This window comes from Topomyia yanbarensis, chromosome 2 (genome assembly GCF_030247195.1).
Source record: "Topomyia yanbarensis strain Yona2022 chromosome 2, ASM3024719v1, whole genome shotgun sequence".
Classification (NCBI taxonomy): Eukaryota; Metazoa; Arthropoda; class Insecta; order Diptera; family Culicidae; genus Topomyia; species Topomyia yanbarensis.
The window spans coordinates 99,642,425-99,666,659 of record NC_080671.1 but is presented as its reverse complement, the minus strand read 5'-3'; the positions used below and the strand labels follow the sequence as shown (position 1 = coordinate 99,666,659).

At 39.5% G+C, this 24,235-nt stretch overlaps 1 protein-coding gene across 3 annotated transcripts in view; it reads left to right on the top strand.

The window, feature by feature from the left end:
- The window catches only part of LOC131678976 (BUB3-interacting and GLEBS motif-containing protein ZNF207-like), a 42,343-nt gene that overhangs the window by 15,955 nt on the left and 2,153 nt on the right, over positions 1-24,235 (top strand). Inside the window, exons 5-7 of one of the 3 annotated variants that reach the window (XR_009303777.1) lie at positions 2,471-2,629; positions 2,833-2,971; positions 5,008-5,271. Coding sequence is in view for 2 of the 3 variants with exons in the window: in XM_058959474.1 (XP_058815457.1) it covers positions 2,471-2,629; positions 2,833-2,971 (298 nt within the window). In the remaining variant the exon portion in view is untranslated. The remainder of the gene's footprint in view (positions 1-2,470; positions 2,630-2,832; positions 2,972-5,007; positions 5,272-24,235) is intronic. The other 2 variants (XM_058959474.1, XM_058959475.1) reach the window with 2 other exon arrangements.

Below are 24,235 nucleotides of genomic sequence, written 5' to 3'. Positions count from 1 at the left end.
CCCTCGGCCCTAGCTGCCCATAAAGGGATAAAAAAAAAATTCGATCCCAAGCCCTTTAGATCACATGTTTCGGATGATACCATCTGGACTATATTTCCGCTTATCACCAACGGTATAACTGGTGACCATAACAAATACGTCAAGGTTCACTTGATTGAAGGTTCAACTCGCCGGGTAGCCAAAGACAGCACTATTTTCATAACTTTCAGGGCAACGAAAGTTTAATTTCGAACCCTCAAACGCGCGCGATAATGAATCGGTAACGTCCGGAAATCTTTAGCCTTCATTCTAGCAATTTAGGTCCATACATTCAGTTGGACCAATAAAAAAATAAAGCTCATATCCACTAGACCACACGTTCATGACTGAAAAAAACTCTAGTGATATGGAAAAAGCCACTTTCTTCTTTTGTTCTGAACCGAACACGAAAAAATTAAGTATCAGATTCACGATCCGCACGCGATCATTCTATAACACACGCGAATATGCGAAAGGCACACGGTTATGAAATAGAATTTTTCACACGCGAAGTTACATACACGTTGGCACACACGACATACAAATGCACACGCGATCGAGCACGTTAACGTACAAATGTTCGAGCCCTTCGCGATGATACACGCGATCGCGAGTCCCTGAGCCCGCACATACCTGAACCGTACAATGAATATCACATTCAGAATCACGGCCCGCTACAATTGGCCTAAAGCAGTGTTTTAGTGGGCGACATTGCCTGTCTCGTCCGCAAATTGTGGTATGTGATTCTGACGGGGAGCCCTTCCGAGAACCTAGCTCTACAGCTCCAGTAGGTCAACTCTCGAAAAAAAAATTCCACTGGTAGACCCCCTAAATTTCAACTAAATAATCCGAAAGGATTATGAGGCTATATTTAGGGTCCAAAGAAGAATATTTTAAGAGTTTTGGTTCATTAAAAAGAAAGAAGAATGTATGTCCCGATTTTGTCGGTGTCCCCGTTTTATCAGCCTAAAATCCACCACCGGGTTGATAAAAACGGATCTTCATTCGGGTGATATTTCCAGGTCACTATACAGTCCAAAAAATTTTAGGGACGGTGAACTGCTTGGTGGATTGTTGATTACGGTGCATATTATTACATTTTAATTGCCATGAATTAGCATCTAGTCATACATCGAGTAAAGATAAGTGACCACATGTTTGGTTTATTATCCCGTGACTCATCTTTCAATTTCTCGTATCTTTCGTCATTTCTGTCTCTTCATTCTTATTCTTCAAGTTTTCACTTTGCGCCGGTTCTATGCTGACATATAAATGAAATCTCGTAAAAAAGACCAAGCGGGTTAAATGGATGTCGAACAAGATTCGTCATCGAAGACTTTGATTCCCGTTTAAAAATTAGACGCCTTCACCTCGGTCAGACCATATCTGATTTTCTTTCGGTCAAAGATTTTGAAACAACTGAAGCAAAAATATCAGCTGTTGCAAATGTCTCGAAAGTTTGCCCTCATATGCTCAGAATTATATTCTCCAGTCTAATGCAAGCAAATGACATTACTGGCGACAAGTCCTTTATGAGAGCTACCGCGTTAACCTGTCCGTTCACATAGATGAAATCGACGGTGTGATTACCGATTCAATTTGATCATACGTGGGGTGAATGGTGTTGGCTGTTTCAAGGACCACATTCGTCCGGCACTGAAGAGGCTTCAATTGAACGGCATCGAGTTGTTTTCTTGATCTAACTTTCTTCACGATCTTTGCTACAGCTTTAAGGAGATGAAATACTCTACTGATCATAAGCAAATTTTGTGTACTATGTTTTGTTTTCCTTGTAGAGTTTTTCAATCCTTAGGATCATTTATGCTGTGTCGTCATTCGCTGGGTTGGGATTCTAACCCAGGTGTAGTGCAAGAAGATAATCCACTTATCAACTTCGTAATATTCACCCATTTTCTGTCCCATTTTCGATGCTATAAAACTGTGAAAACGAACTAGCTTGCAAAAAAAAATAATTTGAGTTCTTTGTAATTAGTGCGAAACATAACAATTGAACCATTATAAAATACGTCGAATAATAAAAACAATCGGAGCGATCAAAGCATAAAAAACGAACCAAAAAATACCGAAATGCTGTTCATAGTCATCCATGGGGCGGTGCGAACAACGCAACAATATGCTCGCTTGTCGGTCAAATCGTAGGAAGCAATCAGCGCAGGCTATAAGTGGGTTCGAAATCCATTTTTTAATTACGGAACGAACACATTTAATTTGCAGCATTTTTGTGTTTTTTTGTCTAAATATTTTACTGAAAATAGTTTTTAAGATAAAATCACTTCGTTCTAATAAGTTTAAAAATCACTTCGTTCTTATAAATCTTGATTACCAGTGACATTTACCCAGTTTAATTTTAATATGGCCATTATTGTCGTAACCTACCAGTATGAATCGCCAACCGGAAAAATCTATTCTCTTTCTTCCCTCATCTTCTCAGCAAGCAGCCGTGATAGCGCACGCTCAAGCTGCCGCCGCAAACCACCACCAGAAGCAGATCGAGGAACTGAATCGGGCTGCCATGATCCAACGGTTTCAGGCAGCGAATGCAGCAGCCGCTTCCGCTGCAGCATCCCGATCCGGCGTACCAATGGGAATGGTCAGTTTTAGTGTATGTAGTAGTTAGGGTAGTAGTAAAACTAAAGATCTTAACTTCTATTTAGTAGAATGTGTGTTAACAGTTGTTGTGTTTCAGTCAGACAAATCAACACTAAGCTTGAGTAATATTGCAGACTAGCAGATACTAATTTAGGGCGTGTTTTAGTTAGTCAATGATTTGATATTTTCGTTTTTCTGTTTTAGGTACCAGTTTCACTAAATCACCAGATGCAGCTCATGCCACCGATGATGCGACAGGGGCTAGCTATTGGTCCTCCAGGAGCAGCGTTGATAGGCGGAAACATGCTCCGTCCTGGTCCTCCACAAATGGGTATCGGTCCAGGTAGGTACAACCAATACTATCGAAGATAGATTACACCTTACGCCTACACACAAAAAAAATCCACGCGCGAATGGAGCTCGACTACAGAAAAAAAAAACGCACATTCTCTAGATTATACTACAAGTTATTAAAATATTTTACATCTATTGTTTATTTCCACATATTCCTCTCTTAAAGTGTACCGTAACATAAAAAGACATGAAAATATAATCATATACAAGTAGGATTTGTAATATAGACCAATGAACGCGCCAGACGTGCAAGTTCAACCAGTAGGCACTTGCCAGAATACGGCCATTTGATCCCACCCATAACACAACCCATCTGTGTGTGTGTAGTAGTATCCGCATTGTACATCGTAGAATACAGTAATACGTTTTTTAACGTAGCACACTTTACAAGCAAATACGCAATACACGTAGCACACTTTTCGCGGTTTGTTCGTTTGTGAGACTGTGTCACTTTTCAATGTAAATTTTTAACACGATCTGGCAAAGTATTGTCCCACAACTAACTCCATTATCGGTTTCATAATTTCCGTTTGAACTGCATTATGCCATAGTGATGTAAGGACAGCTGTAAAAAAATCAATATTTGTTTCTCGCTTAGAAGTGAGTCATCGCAGCACGTTTGATGGTCATTAACTGCTTCTCATATGTTTATTATGTTGTTGTTTTTTTTACTTGCTCTCAGTGTCACCCGACAGCTTTCCACTGATTGTTGTATCCAATATCTCATTGTATTAAACAAGCATAACAAAAAACAGATCGAATACACATGTAGTTTGTCGCTCAAAACAAACCAAATCCGACCACCGTCTTTTCTTTCGTTGTTACCATTCGAATGACCGATCCCCTCGCCTAAATGTGTCCATCTTTGTCCTGCTTTGTTTGTCATTGCCAGATCCGAAAGAACAGGGTTTGCTGTAGAATTGCAAACAGTTTAGCGAGGATAGTTGAGTTAGTAAGCAAACTTATTTATGTGTCCTATGCGCGAATGAGAACCACTCTTTGTTTTCGTTCTCGTTCGATTATTACGGCTCCATTTTACCAATAATTTCTCAGTATTTATCGAAAGAGTTTAATTTCGACTAGCAGACCAATTGTGCACAGTCAAGGAGGATACGTAGGAAGGATCGAGATAACGGAAGCTCTGATTTGCACATAGGACCATTTGAATAAGTGGGCTAGATTCCATCTAAAACATTGGTCTCGTCGGCAGAAAAGCACGGGAAAGCCGAATGCTGTTGAATGTCTGACTGGGAGGGATTTGTAGAAATGAAACAACAAAGGAGAATGATTGAAAAAGTTACACTAGTAATGAACGCAAGTACATGAGGAAGCATGGTTTGGAGCGTCTAAATCATTGTCGCACATATCAGGATCCACGTGCTATTTTAGCATATGATTAATGTGATAGAAAATATTTCAATATCTTTTAAGGATAGGGACAGGACATATGCTTAACTTGTAGCTGTAGTTTAAGGTGATTTGATTTTTTTTAAATAAGTCGTCAGAAATATGAATCACTACACTTGAAATTTTGATGTGGGGCGATTTCAGCACTTCGAGATTGTTATAACGAAATATCCTTCATTTGGGTAATATTATTTAGTCAATCTTGGACTGCATTTCGGGTCGTTCTATTGAAAATTAATTATTTATATATGTATACGCATAATTTTGTCAAGGGTTTATTACATCAGAGCAGACTTAGTTACATGTCGCTCCCTGTAACGAATTATAAAAAGAAACTTGCACGCAAGTTGTATACACTGCGAATTGTGGAGTTTGTTGATTGATGATGCAACAGCACCAAAAAATTTTACTTTGTTTACAGTAGTTATACAATGCTGATGTGATTTTTAAGCAGCTGTTCTGGCTGGCGCTGGACAAAATTTACTGACAGTTTTTCGAAGTTTAGCTTATTTATTTTATAACGTTTGGAAACGGTTGTTTCTCGAAAGGATGGAAACCAAATCGAAATAAGCTAACTTTATTACACTATTATTCATTTACTCTTTTCTTACTCCTTAGGCTTCATTTGAGTAAATCTTCCGCCTTTTCTCGCCAATCTGTAACGATGATTGAAGCAATAGAAGATACGTTTCCGCTTCATTGTACAATGCAAAATTCATAAACCCAAAACAAAAAAAGCAAAACGAACGCATGCACCAAACCTGCCACCACCGCACTACTGCTGTATCGGCCAGATTGTGTTTTCCAATTTAAATTTTGAATCATCCAATCGGAAACAGCGCAAACTGAAAAACCGAACCGACTCCGATTTGTCGCCGTCATGTGAGTGAATATCTTGATATCTAGTTCCGTATTCAAGTACAAGTGACAAGTTTGTTTTACCCTAACACCGTGTTTTACTTGTTCTTTAAGTTTGTGCGTGTGTTTTTTTGTTTCGTTCGAACTTTTTTCTAGATTTTTGACATTCACGTACTTTTCGCTAGTTGGTCCTAGTTGTAAGTGCTTCAACAGTTGAAGAGAGAACACTGTTTTATTGTATTCCTTGATGGAAACTATATAAAGCCTTTGCTGGCTGAATTCCTTCTGCATTGTAAGTTTGACATATGTTTGACAGAAAACTAATCTCAAGACGGCTACATCACTTTGGCATAATGACGTTATACAAAAGCAAGGTACAGCATTTACTCATTTCCTAGCATTTGTTGCATGTGTTGAGGATTTCCATCTCATACCGTTTTGTACATATGTTTACCGAGAGAAAATATTCAATAAGACAATCCGTGCGAGTGCTGATACGGTTGCTCTTATTATAAATCCGAGGTATGATTATTTTTCATTATAATGTATACCTACTTACTACAACAGTGATAGTGAAAGTATAAAGCAATTTTAAAATTAATAGTTACCACCTGCTCCAATGCTTAAAAGTATATACATGTTAAGTTGGTTGACAAAATATAATTAATACAGATAGATCTTTTTTACGCTAGCTCCTATAAAAATGCTAACTTTTGTTAAAATCTTTAAATATGTGTGTAAATTTACAATTGTTTTCGAATACAAGTTTTTTTTTGAATGCATGCAAGAGCTGGTTTGGAACTGGCAGTCCCCGTGAATGTTTTTTGTTTGTTTCTTCAATTTCACCCGCCAAATCATTCTTTATGTTTTCACATCCTCCACAATTCAGCCCATTTTTCTGCGAGATCAGTCTTTCAATATCGATTCATTTTAATGCACTTCCAATTTTGAACTATATTACCCAATTTCTTCAATCTATTCCAAAATTATACTAGGGTAGACGTGCCCTTATTCATCTCATTAGTCACGATGTCACACTATTTCGCTGATAAATCGGCTTAAACTGATTAGATTGCGCTTAAATAGGTATCAACATCTTTGCTTTGTTCTTAAGAAGACGATCAATAAAAAATCTGGCTTGAAAAATATAAAATACTGTCGTTAGATTGAAGCGAAAAGTCGAGTACAACACACCCTTATTCATCCTACCATTTGAGCTGATGCGTTGAATAGAGATAGCAGACACCGCTCTAACTAATGTGTTCAAATGGGTGGGATGAACAGAGGTGCTAAGATGAATTAGGGCACAGTAACCCTACTAATAAAGACCTACAAAATCTTGCAAAATCCGGAACTCTCGCTAAATCGCTAAATGATATGTAGTTCCGTAATCGGATTCACAAAGACCACACGAATAATGCTTAGCACGCTGAATAGTACCCATGTAATAATTTAGTTTACAATGTCCAGTCTGTGCTCTGATTAGAATACTGCAATTGTGCTTGGAAAAATACAACAAAATTCTTTGACATTTTCGCACTCACATCCGACAGAAAAGATTTAGTTTCAACGCAAGTTTGCAAGCTACCCCATTGGTTGGCATGTTCGGATGCAGCCCAAGAGCAAATCTTATGCCTTATCCAGCTTATCGACATTGGTAGAAGTAGAACTGGTTCTGGTCCAACGAAGTCAGTCGCAGCGCCAGGTCTAGCTAAATCGTCCTTTGCGATAATACCAGAATGACCGGGTACCCATAGAAGGTAAACAGAATTTGAAATGCTAAGTTCTTCGATTTGAGTACGACATGCGATTACTAATTTCGATCTCGAATCTGCTGAGCTAAGTGCTTTCAGGGTAGCCCAACTGTCAGAGCAAAAATGTATTCTTTTGCAAAAAAAAATCCCTATTGAAGGGACGACTGTACGCCACACAGAATTGCGAAAATTTTTGCTTGGAATACGATACAGTATCTACCAAGCGAATTATATTGGTCTAATCTCATTTCACGACAATAGGCACCGGTACTCTGCCCTCCAACAAAGAACTCCCGGTATAACAAACTATGTGTGCACCAGGCATCATCCTTTGAAGGTGGTTTAACTTTGATTGGTATGTCATAACTTCTCTATTGGTCTAGCAATTGTCGTGTTTTTTTACAATGGAGAAGACCTTTACGTCCTAGCCCAGTACACGTGCTATTGGTAGGGTCCAAGCTACCGCACGGGGTGCACTGGGGGCGTGTCGGGCTCGAATGGTGACGCTGCCATTAAGGTTGCACAGAGAATGCGCAAAATTCGCAAACGAAAAAAGCAGTTTTTTCCACACCGTATGTCAGATCTTCATAAAAATCAATCAGCAGTACTGTAACAACATTCTGCATACGCGCAGTCTACTTTCTACTTCAGCCGCAGTCAGACGTACAATCGAGCCAAGTGAACAACAGGCCTCTCGATCTAGTGTGCATTGCCTCGAGAACAAAGGAAACATCGGATTATTCTTGTCATCATGAGTAAAGTTGACGAAAAAGCTCTACTTCGGCCCAACGTTGCGGTCGTTGGCTTTAAATTTTGTTTAAAACGACCGAGTTTTAGTGAAGTGGAATACCTTCTGAAGGTAAAAATGCAACTAGGACTTACGGAAGTGTTGTACCTTCAGTATCATCATCTTCGCAGTGCAGTGTTAATATCATTCAACACGTTAGCACAAGCCGAGCGTTTCGTTTTGAAGAACAACTTAAAACACGTGGTTGAAAGTGACAACGTTGGAATTAAGATTCCCGTATATATTGAGAATGATTACATAGATGTAAGGTTATATGACCTATCACCTCGTACCCCTTCTGAGCCAATTGCAAAATGCATGTCGCAATACGGAGAAGTAGAATCCGTTACACCTGATACTTGGAGAAACTTCTTCCCGGGTACTCCTAACGGCGTTTTTGTAGTGAGGATGCGGGTTGAAAAGCCTATACCCTCCTACTTGACAATAAAACTCAAAACTCACGGAACTACAATTATGCAAACTACGCTATGCACCCATGAGGGGCAAATTCCTACGTGCAAGTATTGTAATCAGACAGCTCATCATGGACAACCTTGCGCGGAAGATGCAGAGGAAGACGCATCTCAACCGATTGCCAACTCATCTACGGCAAACCAACCCAAAACAGAGTTTTCAATACCAATGCCTGAACCACAAACGGTGGCCAAATTTGTGGGAGCAGTTACACAGACCATAATGACAACCACAAAAGAAGCATCCAGTACTGCAAAATCAACTGTAAGCAACATTGGCAAGGATAACAATAACAGTGACGGATTTACGTTGGTCCACAATAAGTGCAAGAAACAGGGAAAAACATCTGATCGCGAATACCAAGCCGGCTTCGACCTGGACGTGAAAAACAAGAATTAAACGACCCCCCAGATGCAGATTGCCAGCAAGCCCCGCGAAAGAAGGTCTCCGTTAGCAATAAAAAGTTGCGCGCGTGAGATCCAATATTATAATATTTGTTTATATTTTTATTTTTACATTTGTAAACATATAAAAGATCCACGGCTCCGTTAAGCTACCGCTATGAGCCGTGTCAAATAAACGAATTATAATAAAAAATAAAAAATTCTACATACGCTGATTGATTTTTATGAAGATCTGACATACGGTGTGGAAAAAAACTGCTTCTTTCGTTTGCGAATTTTGCGCATTCTCTGTGCAACCTTAATACCGACTAAACTCCATTGGGCTCCGCCATCATTCCTCCCAGGAACTACCTCTCGGTATTACTTCTGGGGGGATGGCTGTACTTAATGTACTCATTCACTCTCACTCACTCGTTCATACGTCCTGTATGAGGCTTACTTGGGTGCTCTCTCTATCGCACCTTGATTCACTCTCAAACACTCCACATGAGGCTGACTTTTGTGCTCACCTTTCTCGTTCCTTGCGAGGCTGACTTGTGTGCTCACCTTACTCATTCCTTGCTAGGCTTACTTTTGTGCTCGCCTCTACCATACCATGTGAGGCTGACTTTTGTGCTCACTCTTAACATGCCGTGTGAGACTGACTTGGATGTTCACCCTTTCACTCCTCTGCGACGCCATGAGACATCGATAGCTAAGTCCCAACATACTACGCTACGACCCTCCCGTCTTGGCATGAGGCAGTCCACTTTTACGCCTATACACTCACTCTTCTGTCTTGCTTCGGGGTGGCTGGGTTTACCCCTTACGCGGTTGCCAGTCGCTGCGCCAAACCTGCCTTAGCATGAACAGACCATTCACTCCCTTTTTGTGCTTGACCTTTTTCGCTCCAACTAACCAATCACTAGTTAACCGTGCCCGTCGTCTGTTGCTCGGTTCGCCAGATTACCTGTAGCCTACAGGCAATCTGGGTGGTAGCAGCCGAGACTGCGTTCCACTTCTCCACCGATTGACACATCCGCTGAATAAGGGTATCAGGGGTTGTGTCCCAGCCACAGACGTCAAGCATTGCTCTTCTTTCAACGTCGAACCGATGACATACGAACAGTATGTGTTCGGAAGTTTCGTCTACACCTGGGCAGCCCGGGCAGGCTGGGACCTCCGCGTGCCCGAACCTGTGGAGGTACTGTCGGAAACAGCCATGGCCTGACAGGAATTGTGTCAGGTGGAAGTGAACTTCCCCATGGGGTCTTCCCACCCAGCTTGATATGCTAGGTATCAGCCGGTGGGTCCACCTACCTTTCGAGGAGTTGTCCCACTCACGCTGCCATCTGGCGACCGAGGTCACCCTGGTGCGCTCGCGGGCTCCTCTATTTCCACGTAGCTCGAAACACTCCTCATCTTCCCGAATGACCAGCCCGACTGGCATCATGCTCGCTATCACGCAGGATGCATCGTGTGATACCGTGCGGTAGGCAGATATCACTCTGAGGCACATCACGCGGTAGGTGCTCTCCAGTTTCTGTAGGTAACTGGTTACCCTCAGTGCTCTTGACCATGACGGGCCGCCGTACCTGAGGATAGTTACGGCAACGCGTGCCAGTAACCTACGTCTACTGGCGCACACCTTTGAGCTGTTGGACATCATTCTCGATAGAGCCGCAACAGCAGTCGACGCTCTCTTGCATGTATAGTCGACATGGCTGGCGAAGGTCAGCTTGTCGTCTATAATGACTCCGAGAGACTTCAGAATTCGCTGTGAAGTGATCGCGACTTCTCCCACATGGATAACTGCATGTTGTGCCGACTTGCGGTTGTTGACGATAACTACCTCCGTCTTATGATAAGCGAGCTCCAGGCCTCTCGCGCTCATCCATTCCTCCACCGTGTTGATCGCGTGTTCTGCGGTTAGTTCTACCTCAGGGATTGACTCCCCGTAGACCTCCAAGGTTACGTCGTCGGCAAAGCCGACGGTCTTGACCTCAGGAGGGAACTTCAGTCTCAGAACCCCGTCATACATGAGGTGCCATAGCACCGGGCCTAGGATCGAGCCCTGCGGGACTCCGGCGGTAATCGGAACCCTTTTCTGACCGGCATCGGTCTCGTATAGCAGTACGCGGTTCTGGAAGTAACTTTCCAGGATCCGGTACAGACCCACCGGTAGGCTAAGCCGGTGTAACGAGAGCGCGATGGCATCCCAGCTTGCGCTGTTGAATGCGTTCTTCACGTCAAGTGTCACTAACGCACAGTGTCGAATGCCTCGCCTTTTTCGTTGGATCGCTATCTTGGCAATCTTTATCACTGAGTTGAGAGCGTCCACTGTGGACTTACCCTTCTGAAAGCCAAACTGGTTGCTTGATAAGCCGTCCGTACCTTCTGCGTACGGGGTTAGCCTGTTGAGGATAATCCTCTCAAGCAATTTGCCAGTCGTGTCGATCAGACAGATTGGTCTGTACACCGATGGGTCGCCTGGCGGCTTCCCGGGCTTCGGCAACAGCACCAATTTCTGCCTTTTCCATCTATCGGGGAAACGGCACTCATCAAGGAATCTCTGCATAGCTAGCCTGAACATGTTCGGGTTTGCTATGATCGCTGCCTTGAGAGCGCTGTTTGGAACTCCATCCGGCCCTGGAGCGTTGTTCATTGCTAGGGATTTCGCCACTGCGAGTAGTTCTTCATTCGTCACTGGAGCCACCATTTCGGCCGTGCCCGCACTGTCTCGTAGTGCAGGTGGCCAGGGGCTTGTGGCTCGAGACGGGAAGAGTACTTCGATAATCGTCTCCAACCGGTCCGGAGACCGTTCTGGGGATGAAGAGCCCCCTTTGGTCTTGGCCATCACAATCCTGTAGGCGTCACCCCACGGATTCGCGTTGGCACTCTCACATAGGTTGTCGAAACACGCTCTCTTGCTGCTTTTAATGGCCTTGTTAAGGGCCAATTTCGCAGCTCGAAACACTTCACGGCGGTTCTCTCTTGCATCCTCGGTGCGAGCTCTTTGCATCCTACGTCTAGCTCTGAGGCAGGCTGACCGTAGAGCTGCAATCTCAGCACTCCACCAGTATACCGGGCATCTGCCGTTTCTTGGCAGGGTTTTTCTCGGCATAGTGGCGTCGCAAGCGCGTGATAGAACGGCTACCAGTGCATCCCCGCTTAGACTGTCGGTGTTGGCCTCCAGTCCCGGGGCCGCGGTGAAAGCTTCGATGTCGAAGTGATTGGATTTCCACCCGCGTACCTGACAGGGATGCTGCTCACCATAGTTGATCCTAAAGCGGATTGCTAAATGATCGCTATGGGTGTAGCCCTCGTCTACCCTCCATGCCATGCCTGGAACCAGACCGGGCTGGCAAATGTTACGTCAATCCATGCCTCCACCCCGTTTCTACGGAATGTGCTAGCGGAGCCATTGTTAGCTAGCACAGTATCGAGTTTCGCAAGCGCCTCCAATAGCGCTTGGCCCCTGCTATTTGTACAGCGGCTGCCCCACTCTACTGCCCAAGCGTTGAAGTCTCCCGCTATAACTACCGGTTTCTGGCCCACTAGATCTGATGAGAGCCTGTCGATCATCTGGTAGAACTGTTCTATGGGCCATCTTGGTAAAAGTGTGCCGACAACCGAAGACATTCCCCTATATTTTGACACTTTTATTTCCACGAAAATGAAAAAAATTCATCCTCTGTGGTGAAAAGGGAGTTTATAAGTTAAACTTAAAATTTTTCTAGCGCTTTTTGTGGAAACGGAGAACTTGGTGAATCATATCCCAGTAAAGTTGGACGTCGGATAAATTCCTTCTCGGACGAGTTAGTAAGAAGATTTACATCTGATTGTTGGAAAACAACCATTAAAATATGCATACTGGAACAAAATAATTTAAATATCAGAATAAAAAAAAACCATTCAAATAAAATCAATGGAAAAAGGGCAATCGCTATGGCAAAATGTGTTCTCGTTTATTCTAGTTGTAGGGGTATGTGGTTGGTTGTCGGCACCCTTTTGTCTTTGGCTCATAACATTTCTCCAATTGCATAATATAGGGAAATAATCATACCAATGGAAAACTAGAGACCTTAGCTAATATCTAGTGAAGCAATTCAATTTATTCCGTCAATACGAAAAATGGTACTGACAATTTAATGAAATGATAATTTTATACCATATAGAAAAATGAGGTCGGCACCTTAACAAAATTAAAAAAAAACTGGCACAATATGAATAAAAATCACCAACATTCACAAAGAAAATAAAATTTACTTTACTTTTAACATCATCCCTCATCGGAAGCCTAATGTGTGTATGTGAAAAGATGGTACGCATAGAACGCACCACAAACGCACTGGCGAATCGCATTCATATTTACAGGGTGACCAACTTATACCACACATAGTTGAATTAGATTATTTATTAAAAGTCAATATGTTACCCAAGTCACCAACAGGCATGGAAAGTGCTTTTTTAAAAAAATAAACCGCTCAATTATTGCTGTGCCATGAAAATATGTTTTACGGCTTTTCTTTCTTCAAAATGCTGATTAATGATAAGAAGTTTTTAAATAGTTTGAATGAAAATGCTAATATGCTGCAAGAAGCATTTGAAATTCAAATTAAATGCTACTTTACTGCATATACTAGTACTAATACTAGTACTTGGGTAATTTTGGGTTTCAAGATGAGCTCAAAAATTGATGCTTGCCGTCATTCTAAAAACAAAGATGGCGGAGACTTCAAAATTCAAAATGGTGACTTTTTTTTGGCGCGTTATCATATTAAAGTAATAGAAGGATGTCTCCATATCCAAAATTGATATACGTCACCATACAAAAATCCAACATGTCGAAGCTATAAAAAAAAATCCGTCATAATAGATATGAAGGATTTTTTACTATAGACAAATCTGAAAACCTTTAATCTGGGTGCTTTTAGAATAGATGTCGCCATCTTTGATTTCACAATGGCATCAGACATCAATTTTTAGCATCGACTCATAAAAACCGTGTCGAAAATATCCATATTGATTGGGATATAGATAATTCCGCTAAACCGGATGTCGCCATCTTGGTACTCGTCAAGATCGTTCCAAAAATGTTCATATTGATTGGGTTACAGAGAATTCAAAATTTGCCACAAAAAATGTGGTTCCAACAACTGACCATGTTTGGGTGCCGACAACCGATTTTAATAACCTTTTTCAAAACTGAACCAAAAAAATTGTGGCGAAGATTTCGTCGCCATTCAATGTTGAATCACAACATCGAATAAATTCACGCCGTTAATATTCAATGCGCATATTTTTTCGATCGATTTACTTCTTTCTATAACACTAAGCAAATGTTCAGAAAAAAAAACTTTTGAGTAGATTTTAATATTTTGGCTGTAAAACAGAACATACCAAACTGTTTGCTTCGGCTAACGGAACAAAAATTACGTGCGAATATAACACATTGCATTGAAGATCATTTCAATGTCAATTCTTCAAAAGGGCTAATGAGATTTTTGTAAGCAAACTTATTTCGCTCACTATTCCGCTGTCGAGTTGAATTTCACGAAAGATACACATGAATCAAGATCTTTACCCTTGGTAGAATTTCAAATGTCTTCTATGTTGAAATTGTAACAAATTAAGAGAAATCAGCAAAACAAAAGTTTGTTTACAAATCTTGGGCCCTATTCTCACAGTCACGTCACCTAGTGACTAGAAGGGATTTTTCTTCTAGTCACTACGTGACGTGACTGTGAGAATAGGGTTCCTTATTAGCCCTATTCAAAAGTTGATACGGATTTGGCATAACGGTTGTTCGGTATAGAGAACATGTGGCATAAAAGATCAACATATTCGTACTAATTTTAAAAGTAGTTAGTATAATTTGGATGAGTAAACCGAACCGATCGTAGGTACGTTCACGAGACAGTTTGATTTCAAAAGAAGGAAAAATAGTCCCCAATCCTTCAATCAAAATGTTAAAATTAATTTCGATTTCAACACATAATCCAAGAACTGCTCATGTTTGAAAGAAGGAATCAACCCCTGTGTATGAGTAAACACGTGACTTTGGTTGTTTGGCCTCGATAACGCAGTAAAGCCGCGTCACATAGTCATCGTCACCTAACCTTACTAATATTTTGAAATCGATCAACAAGCGCTACGAATAACAGAGCGCACGAAGGGGGTCGCCGCTTACGACAATTTTACGGCTCCACTTTTTATCATATGTGATATTCTATTTCCTGTAGTTTCATTGCATCGGTCATTCGACTGTTAGGACTATTTGATACATTCAACCCTCTCTCTTTAAATACAAGTTTTTGCAAGATAAAAAAAAACAAATTGGAGGAAAATTATAGGCATGAGATGTTAATGAGAGCTATACTCTAAAATTCCGCAAGAATATTCTCTGATAATAATTCTAACCATTGAAGCAAAAAAAAACGATTTTTTGAAGCTGATGAGGAGACCCTCTTAACTGGTTAGTATTACATTAACCATAAATTTAAAAATAAATCACGAAAAAACACTGAATAATATCGAGAAGATGATTCCAGGACGCTTCCTGGGCATTTTATTATATTTTAATTTTATTCGAAGTTCATTCATGTCACTGACCTCGAGAAGTCAATCCAGGTGGAAAAATTTGGACAAAAAGTCCTCGTGTGGCAGACAATCTGTTCGTGTAACTTGAAGCCATCAATTTTCTGCGCCAAATTAACCATAAATGTTGATATTTACCACCGTATTGAGTGTTTGCAAAAAAAAGGATGCTTCCGTTGCACGCTATTCTACCATTATTTTGCCTGATTTGGCATCAGCACATTATAACACTGTAAAATGGTTACACGCGAATAAGATAGATTTTTTCGAGAAAGATCAATCCGCCAAATTGTTCACAACTTCGTCCTATTGAACAATATTGGGCTATCATGAAGCGTATCTTCAATAGGGAAGATAAAGTAGCTAAGACCAAACCAAAATATTGGAATGCTGCGTCGAAAAAATTCGATGACACCACTGCCCAAAACTTTAGGAAAGGGATCAAAGCTAAAGTCAGAGAATTCGCCAAATAATATTTTTTTTTGTGTGAAACTGTTCATATTAAAGGAAAAGTTTTAAAATACATGATAAAACTGTTCCTAGTTCCTAATTTTCAGTGTGATTTATGTGATTAGAAGAAATATGTTTATAACTAATTTTCAATTCAGTCCTTGAGTTTGCTATACATTGTTTCGAAAGAAATATTTCGCTTGTTTATTAGGATCTTATGTTTGAGAAAAAACTATATGAGAAAGACAAAAAATGCGTCCGAATAATAGATTTGTCCATAGTAAACCTCATGCGGTATGATTTGTTTTTATTTTTATTTTTTTTCTTAGTTACTTTCTATGGTGAGTACACGAAACAATACTATACCATTAATCAATTAGTTGGCGCCCATTGGAAGCTTCCACAATTGTCACTACCCACGTTTTCGGCTGTATGTTGTAGATTATAACTATTCGCCTGTAGCTTTTGTTATTAACACTAATGTAAAGTACAGTACTCTACTGCTCATAAATTATCGATGTAATCAAAGAAGTTTAAACTACGTTAGATTAAAAATGAAACTTACACTACGTTCACACTACGAGTTAAAACATGTTTTAACGCTATCTTGATGGCATTTTTCTTGTTGCTAATTATTATAACGTGTTTTAACTCTGTAGTGTGAACATGATATTAAATTTCACTTCGAACCTAGGACCACAGATTCAAAGCAACACTGTTCCTGTTGCCGCGTTGGAAAAGCTAGAACACAATCCATAGTGAATATGTTTTGTGGCGTACGTCCTGTCGCCTCGTATGTGTACAGCTTTAATTAAAGCAGCTCAAAACTTCGAGCTTGAAGTAATTTTTTTTCTTTAGTTTGTGAGCAGAAGTGTGGAAATATTCATGCATTTAGGTTTTTGTCTTCGATTTGACTAACTTTGTACCAGTTACATTTGTGTTTACATTTTATGTTTATTTTTTCCTTTTTTTTACAAATTCCGGCAGTTCGTTGAGTTATTTGTTACGACCGCATAAAGGGCAACCCTAAACAGGTCCAACTTTGTCAGTGTTTCTCTCAAGCCTTACTAAACTATAGCCTCATTCGAGAAAAATCGTGCGCTTAGATGGATATTGCAACTCTTTTCTTTAACAGTATTGAATTAAACCAATTCGCTTAACATGTATGTAAATGTGGCAGTTTGTTATCAGTGTCAATTGTTGAGAGCATCGCATTGATATGAGTAAACTGCTGTAGTGTAATATTTTGTCGTTCAATAACGCGCTGTAGTTTTATCTGTAATTTGTGTAGCTAACCTATCGCAATCGATAATCATCATTAGCTGTAGTCTTATATTAAGTCGTCAATACGAGCTGCATGCCTACACTTGTGTGATTTACTGTGAACATTGCACACCCCTGTCCCCCAAACAAACTGATGTAGCCACATACCACCACTAGAACATGTAAACGATGTTTCTTTCTCCTTAATGTTTGGTAACTTTCAGCAAAATTACAATTGAAAACAAAGCGAACTCCTCACCCTTTCTAACTAAACAAAAAGTCAACACAAATATGAAATACCACAGCCGAAACTAGGTATAATGCCCTCTTTTACTATTCTGTATAATATGAGTGTTTTAGTAAATTAGAACCTCCCCCACCCCGGTAGCTATTTTAGACACTTTCAACAATTTTGGTACATGATATCCTGGAAACAAATATTTATGATGGGTGTTCGGATGGAATGAGTGATATGAACCGATGCAATAAATTGGATCCGTTGAGTAATGTTAGAAGAAGTTTAGCAAGTAGAACCGAACACATTCATACACACATACACATTTGCCCCCAAAAGCAAGGTTAGTTGCCGATTTCATTTCAACCTTACTTTCGCGGTGCGCTCAACGTAAGTTGGTTTTATATTTATTATTACACTTATTCGTTTAGTTTTACTACCCTATTATTGGACAGTTTAGTTTTAATCAGTGTACTCTTCACTACTGTGTCTCTATACTACTATGGTGAGCGTAGCAAGGTGCAAGCGACCGTTGGTTGAGGATGTGTGTATTTTTAATCGAAGGTTTTGGTTTTGTACAAGAAAAGAGATATCCAGTGCAGTTTAATTGATGCTTTCCGAAACTGAGTTCAAAAAATATTAACCTGCAATCTGCATTAAAGATAGTGTGCACGCATGTTTCCAAATTCCACGAATACGTATCCTTACTTTCTACTTTCAACGTTCACCTAACACTTAAATGAGATATTTCTTTATTACTTTTTGCTAATATTTTATTATTATATGAGCGACCGAAATTAAAAGTCGCAAGGACAGAAGGTGCTTCGTAAAATCCGTTTCAAATATATTAGAATATAAAAATCGGATATAATCTTCAAGCATAAAAATCGAACTGGGACCTTCCTTTGTAAGAGTCGGATAAAAAAACCTTCAGTAAAAAAATCGGAAAAATATATCCGATTGTTATAAAGTAGTTTTTGTTAGTCGGCTTTTAATCTTGAATAACAAGATATACGGATGCTCCTACGAGCGATTTAATCATTTTTAACCGATTTTATACTGGAGGTTCATCCTTGCCGAATTTTACCGATTTTTATGCTTAAAATTTATTTCCGATTTTTATATTCTAATATGTTTGAAACGGGTTTTGCGAAGCATGTTCTATCCTTGCGACTTTTGTTTTCATAATATTGTCGATAGATACTAAAAAGCTGCTCAAAAAGCAGTAGAATTGCAAACTACGAAAACTAGAAAATGTGTATTTTCTAACATTTTAAAAATGTTTCTCAGTTCACTTTTTTGAGAACTCAATATGGGTAATTCCGCGCGAAATAATCTAGGCACGTGTAATCGACCTTCACGTATTGGAACCATTTGTACCTATGTACACGTCGATATTGTATAAAACAAGTATGAGTTTAGTTGAGCACTAACGAACCATTTGGGATTTTTTCGCTCGCAGTTTGAGAGCGGACAAAAACAGACGCGTTTGCGCTCCAGAGAATTTTTTTGGGTGTACGTATATAAAGGTGATATAACGCATACATTTTCACGGATGTTTGTTGAAAAGAACATATAAAGCCAATATAATCGAAATTAAATGCTTTGGGTTTATTCATCATGCATCTCCTCTTACATATTATATATGCAATATAGCCTAGATAGTAAAAGCAGCACACTTACCGTGAATGACTGGGCAAGGTACCTCTGTTCGAGATTTACTAGTTTTCTTAAAAGAATATTCAAATCTAGTGGCTGATCACTCTAGAAATGTATAACAAATGTGCATCAAATCAAAAAAATCCGGTTTTTGCGTCAACTTTGCACATCCTCGTAGACAAGTCTGTTCAGCAAACGTCTTATGCTCTTCGTTCGATGTTTTGTTGGATATAGAGCTAGTGTTTTGAAGAGAATATTTCTAAATTTCTATTTAGACGGAAATGCATTTAATTTCGTTCATTTTGAAAAGTGCATCACAAGTGACCCCCCCCTAGATTCATATCGTGCAGACTTCCCATGAACATCGACAAGTTTGTACCTGTGTACAAAATTTCGCGCACGCGTTCAACCTCAAATGTACTTCATCCCGATGTACAGGTTCGCCTCGAACATCGAACCCAAGCGAACGATGTACAAACTCTAGTTCAAACATCCGTGTACGTACACCTGGTTCGTACACGAGAACGAGAAAGAGAAAACCGGTGCTACGATCCTATGTGTACGCACATCGTGTACGTATATGAGGTTGGGATGTGCAGGCGAACATGTGCACGTACAACTGTTGTTGCTCAAATAAAAGATAATAGTCACAGTTGTTAGCCTTACTTGTTTTTGTGAACAAATCTCACATACATCAAAAGTTATAGATGTTGAAAAACGTTTATAAACAACATGGGCATGAAGAAGTTAATAGCGGTGGTAATGCAGAAAACCGGCTGTCCATCCCTGCACTGTAATAGCATACTTTCGCCATTTCTTGCATTATTCCAGCATTATACACTGTTTTGTATGCAGATCTAAAGATAAGGCTACGTTTTAATGGTTATTAGTTACTTAGGATGTCTTCTGAAATGTTTCTACTGTGCCCATCCGTGAAACATGAAACCTGCTTAGTTTAATTATGAACTTCATTGTGGTTGAAATGAGCACCATTAGCTTTACTACTTAAAAACTCGAAAGTATGTTGGATTTCCCATTTGAACTTGTGATAATCTTTTCAAGATCACATTAAATGAGCTGTATATCTTTGCGTTCGGCATGCGTAAACCGTGTGGCTTTTATATACCTACCTAGTACCTTGTTGTCTACTGCGTCATCTTTGTAGATCTTGGGCGGCTTCCTTCCAGTTCCCCTGCACGTTCAGGGATTTCAGGGCCTCCTTCACTGCATATATAGCCAACGTGTTCGAGGCCTCCCACGAAGTCGGCGTCCACTTCCTGGCTCCCTGCTCTTTGCAATCCTTTCTTCCGGCATTCGTATCACTTATCCAGCCTATTGGAGTCTGCTTTATTTTATCCGCATTTTTGTATACTTGGTGCAACTCATGATTCATGTGTCTGCGCCACACTCGATTTTCACATATCCTGCCGACTACTGTCCGCAGCACTTTACGCTGGAAGACTCCGAATGCTCTCCTATCTGCCTCCCTCAACGTCCACGCTTCGTGGCCATAAAGAGCGATAGGAGAGATCGGTGTCTTGTATAAGGCGAATTTTTGTTGACGTTTGCCACTTGCGGGACCTCAGCTGGTTCGGTAGACTGTAAAAGGCCCTGTTGGCAGCTGCAATACGCCTTTTTACCTCACGGGAAACATCGTTGTCACAAGTCACAAGTGTACCAAGATAAACGAATTCTTCGACAACTTCAAACACGTCACCATCAAGCACTTCCTCGGAACCAACACCACTGGACCTGCCTCTATTTACCTGCGACCTTTGTCTTGGCTTAGTTGATGACTAAACCTATTCTCGCAGTCTTCCTCTTAAAAGGCACGAAGGCCTCTTCCACTGCTCTACGATCGATTCCAATTACATCAATATCGTCCGCAAAACCAAGGAGCATATGCGACCTTGTGATGATAGTTCCGTTCCTTTGCACGCCAGTTCTCCTGATAGCTCCTTCAAGAGCAATATTGAACATAAAATTTGAAAGTGCATCGCGCTGCTTCAGTCCATCTAAGGTCATAAATGAGATTGAGATCTCATCTGCAATCTGAATACTTAATTTTGAACCATCCAACGTCACACGCGTCAGTCTAATCAGTTTCGCCTATGGTTTATTTTAATCCGCTTCCTTGATTGTCAGTTCTATCTACACTTTCATAACTATTGCTGTCTTGAAGATTGTTAATTGCTGTTATTAGTGTCTTCGGTTTGCGAATTACGATCATGAATCTCTCTTCCGCGTTTCCTGTTCTCTCATTGGTGATGCTGTTGCAATAACGCTGGCGGTAAACGTTTGGACAACAGTTAGTAATTAAACTAAAAATGCCGAAATCGCTGAATATGTTTTTGCCTTATGTGCTGTCGCGCTGGGGTTTCCTTTGTGTATAGATTGAATACACCTGGGCGACTGATTGTCATAAGTATACATAGTAGTCTGAGAATAGGCTGAACCAGGTGACAGAAGCATGAAAGAAGGAATAAGGTGTTTCAAGTGCATTTTCATCACTGGTATCTAGTTCAGAATGTTTGGAAAAAAAATTCCATTTAATCTTCATAATGGAGCGAAACTTCTCCACATTGTGATATAAATTTGCAAGTGGCGGTGTCCAATTAATCCGGAAACAGATCATATAGTTGTACGTCTACCGCATTATCTTCAATATACACGGGGATCTTGACTCTCACACTGTCACTTTCAGCACAGTGTCTCATGTTGTTACGGACAACAAAGAGTTCCTATTTAAGTCCTATCAGTACATTCCTAATATGGTGGAACTGAATTGTTTAATTTTATATTCATCGATACGCTTTTTCTCAACATTACGAATAACGTCTAATTTTGACGCCCCTGAAGTCCTCAACACCGCCGAGAAAACTCGCCACAAACAATCAATGACATCTCGATCGATCTAATCCACACTGTCGATACCACACTAACGACATCGGAAGTTGGGAGCCGAAAACTAACGGTGATTAGTTTGGATTTTTATAGTGCAGTGCACATTAGGGTGGCAGTTATTTTTGCGATGTTGGAATTTTATCCATTCCTGGTCAAAGGTGGAACCAGGGTATTGGACCATATAACACGTGCCACAAAACGATTGAAATTTTATATGGGAGATCCGCGTATTTTTTCATTCGTTTTATATGAAAATTCACTTGTTAAACGTAATCAATATTATTATAGTGGCCGAAGAATCCGTGTGTACTGTGCTGAATCATGGACGAATACCAGGACATCCCTATTTTTTTTCGGCATTCGCTACATGCTTTTCCCACTGTAATTTGTCGCGTGTTATAAACCTGCCGATGCCAGCAAGTTTTGTGACGTGGCTTTTTGCCGGGACTCAATGGCACAGAAGGGTTTTCATTCATTTACAATATGTATGAAAATCGTGAAAGAGCGGACAGAAAATACTCGATACCGAAATGAGAGCTGATCAGGTCATCGGTTTGGAAAGAGCGAGAAAACATGAACCGATGCATGTTATAGCTTTGCTAAAACTAAACGAGCTGAAGAGCTGTTCGAAAGAATCGGTTCATTTAAATGAACTGAACGGTTCGGAGCCTCGAACTAAAAAAAGCTGGTTTGCACAACTCTACAACATATTTGTTTTTGTTTGCCCTTTTATAAGTTATTCGCATTTCACCATCACAAATTATCAATAATTCAATGTTTATCATTGTAAATCGAGGTGAAAAAAAAGCTTTTTTAGTTAAATTATTTATGGAATTTGCGTTTCGACTTTGTCTCATCGGAATCCGACACTAACTTAGTGACAGGACTAAGCTATCGTCGAATTGACGCGGGCTCCAAAAACTGACACTACTTGCCCTTGTTAAGAGTGACGTCCCGCAAGAAAGGAGCTCATTTTAAGCTGATGAAAACTAATGAAATCAAAACATTTGGTTCGGCTTAGCAAGCCAATGCGAGATGCACTATGCTATATTTCTCCCTAAGTGTTTTTTAGTGTATTTTGAACATGCAGAAGTTTTCAATAAATTTTCCTTACCATTTTTAACATATTATGAATTATACATACTATTTTCAGCCAAAAATACAATTTTCTTACTGTATATGATACTAAATGCTATTTCAAATCAAAATACTCCTACCAAAAATTTCGAAAATGTTGTTTTCGACATATTTTAAATTTTGTTTCAACGAAAACAATTATTTTGTTTTATTACGACCTTTTCATAAGTGATTCGCGTTTCTCCATTAAGAACAATAGGTTTTTTAAATGCTCATAAAATTTCCTGTAACTTTGACATCAGGGCGATATTGTAAACCATATGTGAAAGCTACTTGATAACCAAAATATGATTCAACCATATTGTCTGGTGATTAAACTATATACAGTAGAATCATATTTTTATAGTATTTATGTAGTTTTTAAATGTTTAGAATATCGCCTTGTTGTCAAAAAGAATATTTTATGGCAAGATCGTAATAAAATAAAATAATAATTGTTGAAATAAAATTAAAACTATCTTGAAAATGACTACATTTTTGAAAGCTTTGGATGGGAGCATTTTTATTTGAAATGATATTTAGAATTTTATTGTATAAGAAAATTGTATCTTTTAACTGCAAACAGTGTGAATTATAAAAATATATTAAAGATTTTGTTAGGAAGTTTTATTGATAGCTTCTCCATGATTCAAAGACACTAGAAATAATCTTTTCCTGTTTAAACAATAAACATTTGACTACTGATAGTTTATGATGGAGAAATGCAAATAACTTTTTAAAAGGGCATAATTTCACGAATTCATTTTTTTTAACTAAAATTCCAAATATCTCAACAATTATCGCATTTTGCAAGATTTAGGTTAAATACATTTTGATTTGAATTGATATTTGGAATCGTATTCTTAATAATATTACAGTTTTATCTGTCATTTAGCATGGAATTTAAATATATGTGTGGAGTTATTGTTAGAAAAACTTTGTTACTGATAAGTTCTCCATCATGCAATCACATTCAAAATATTTTTTTTCTCTTAAGGTTTTCGTCGACGAAATATCAAAAAATATAAAAATATGGGTTTTTAGCAATTTGCATTTTTAGCACTTCTTTGTGTTTGTGAAAAATGCCATATACTCGTTCTCAGATAGTTTTCGGACGGAATTTCTCAGGTGATGGAATTGGATAAAAGCAGCTTCCGTAAGCCCAAGCTGTCTGGGAAATATTCCACCTCATGCAGACTGTCATATGGCAGCGCATTTTCGCCTACCAGACTCATTGGAACAGCTATATAGAAAAGGGCACGGCTTACATATACTAGGCTAGCTCGTTAGAGTGTAAACATTTGACGAGAGCGCGTCATAGAAATCGTCGGCGAAAACAATTACATGAAATTCAAATATTGTT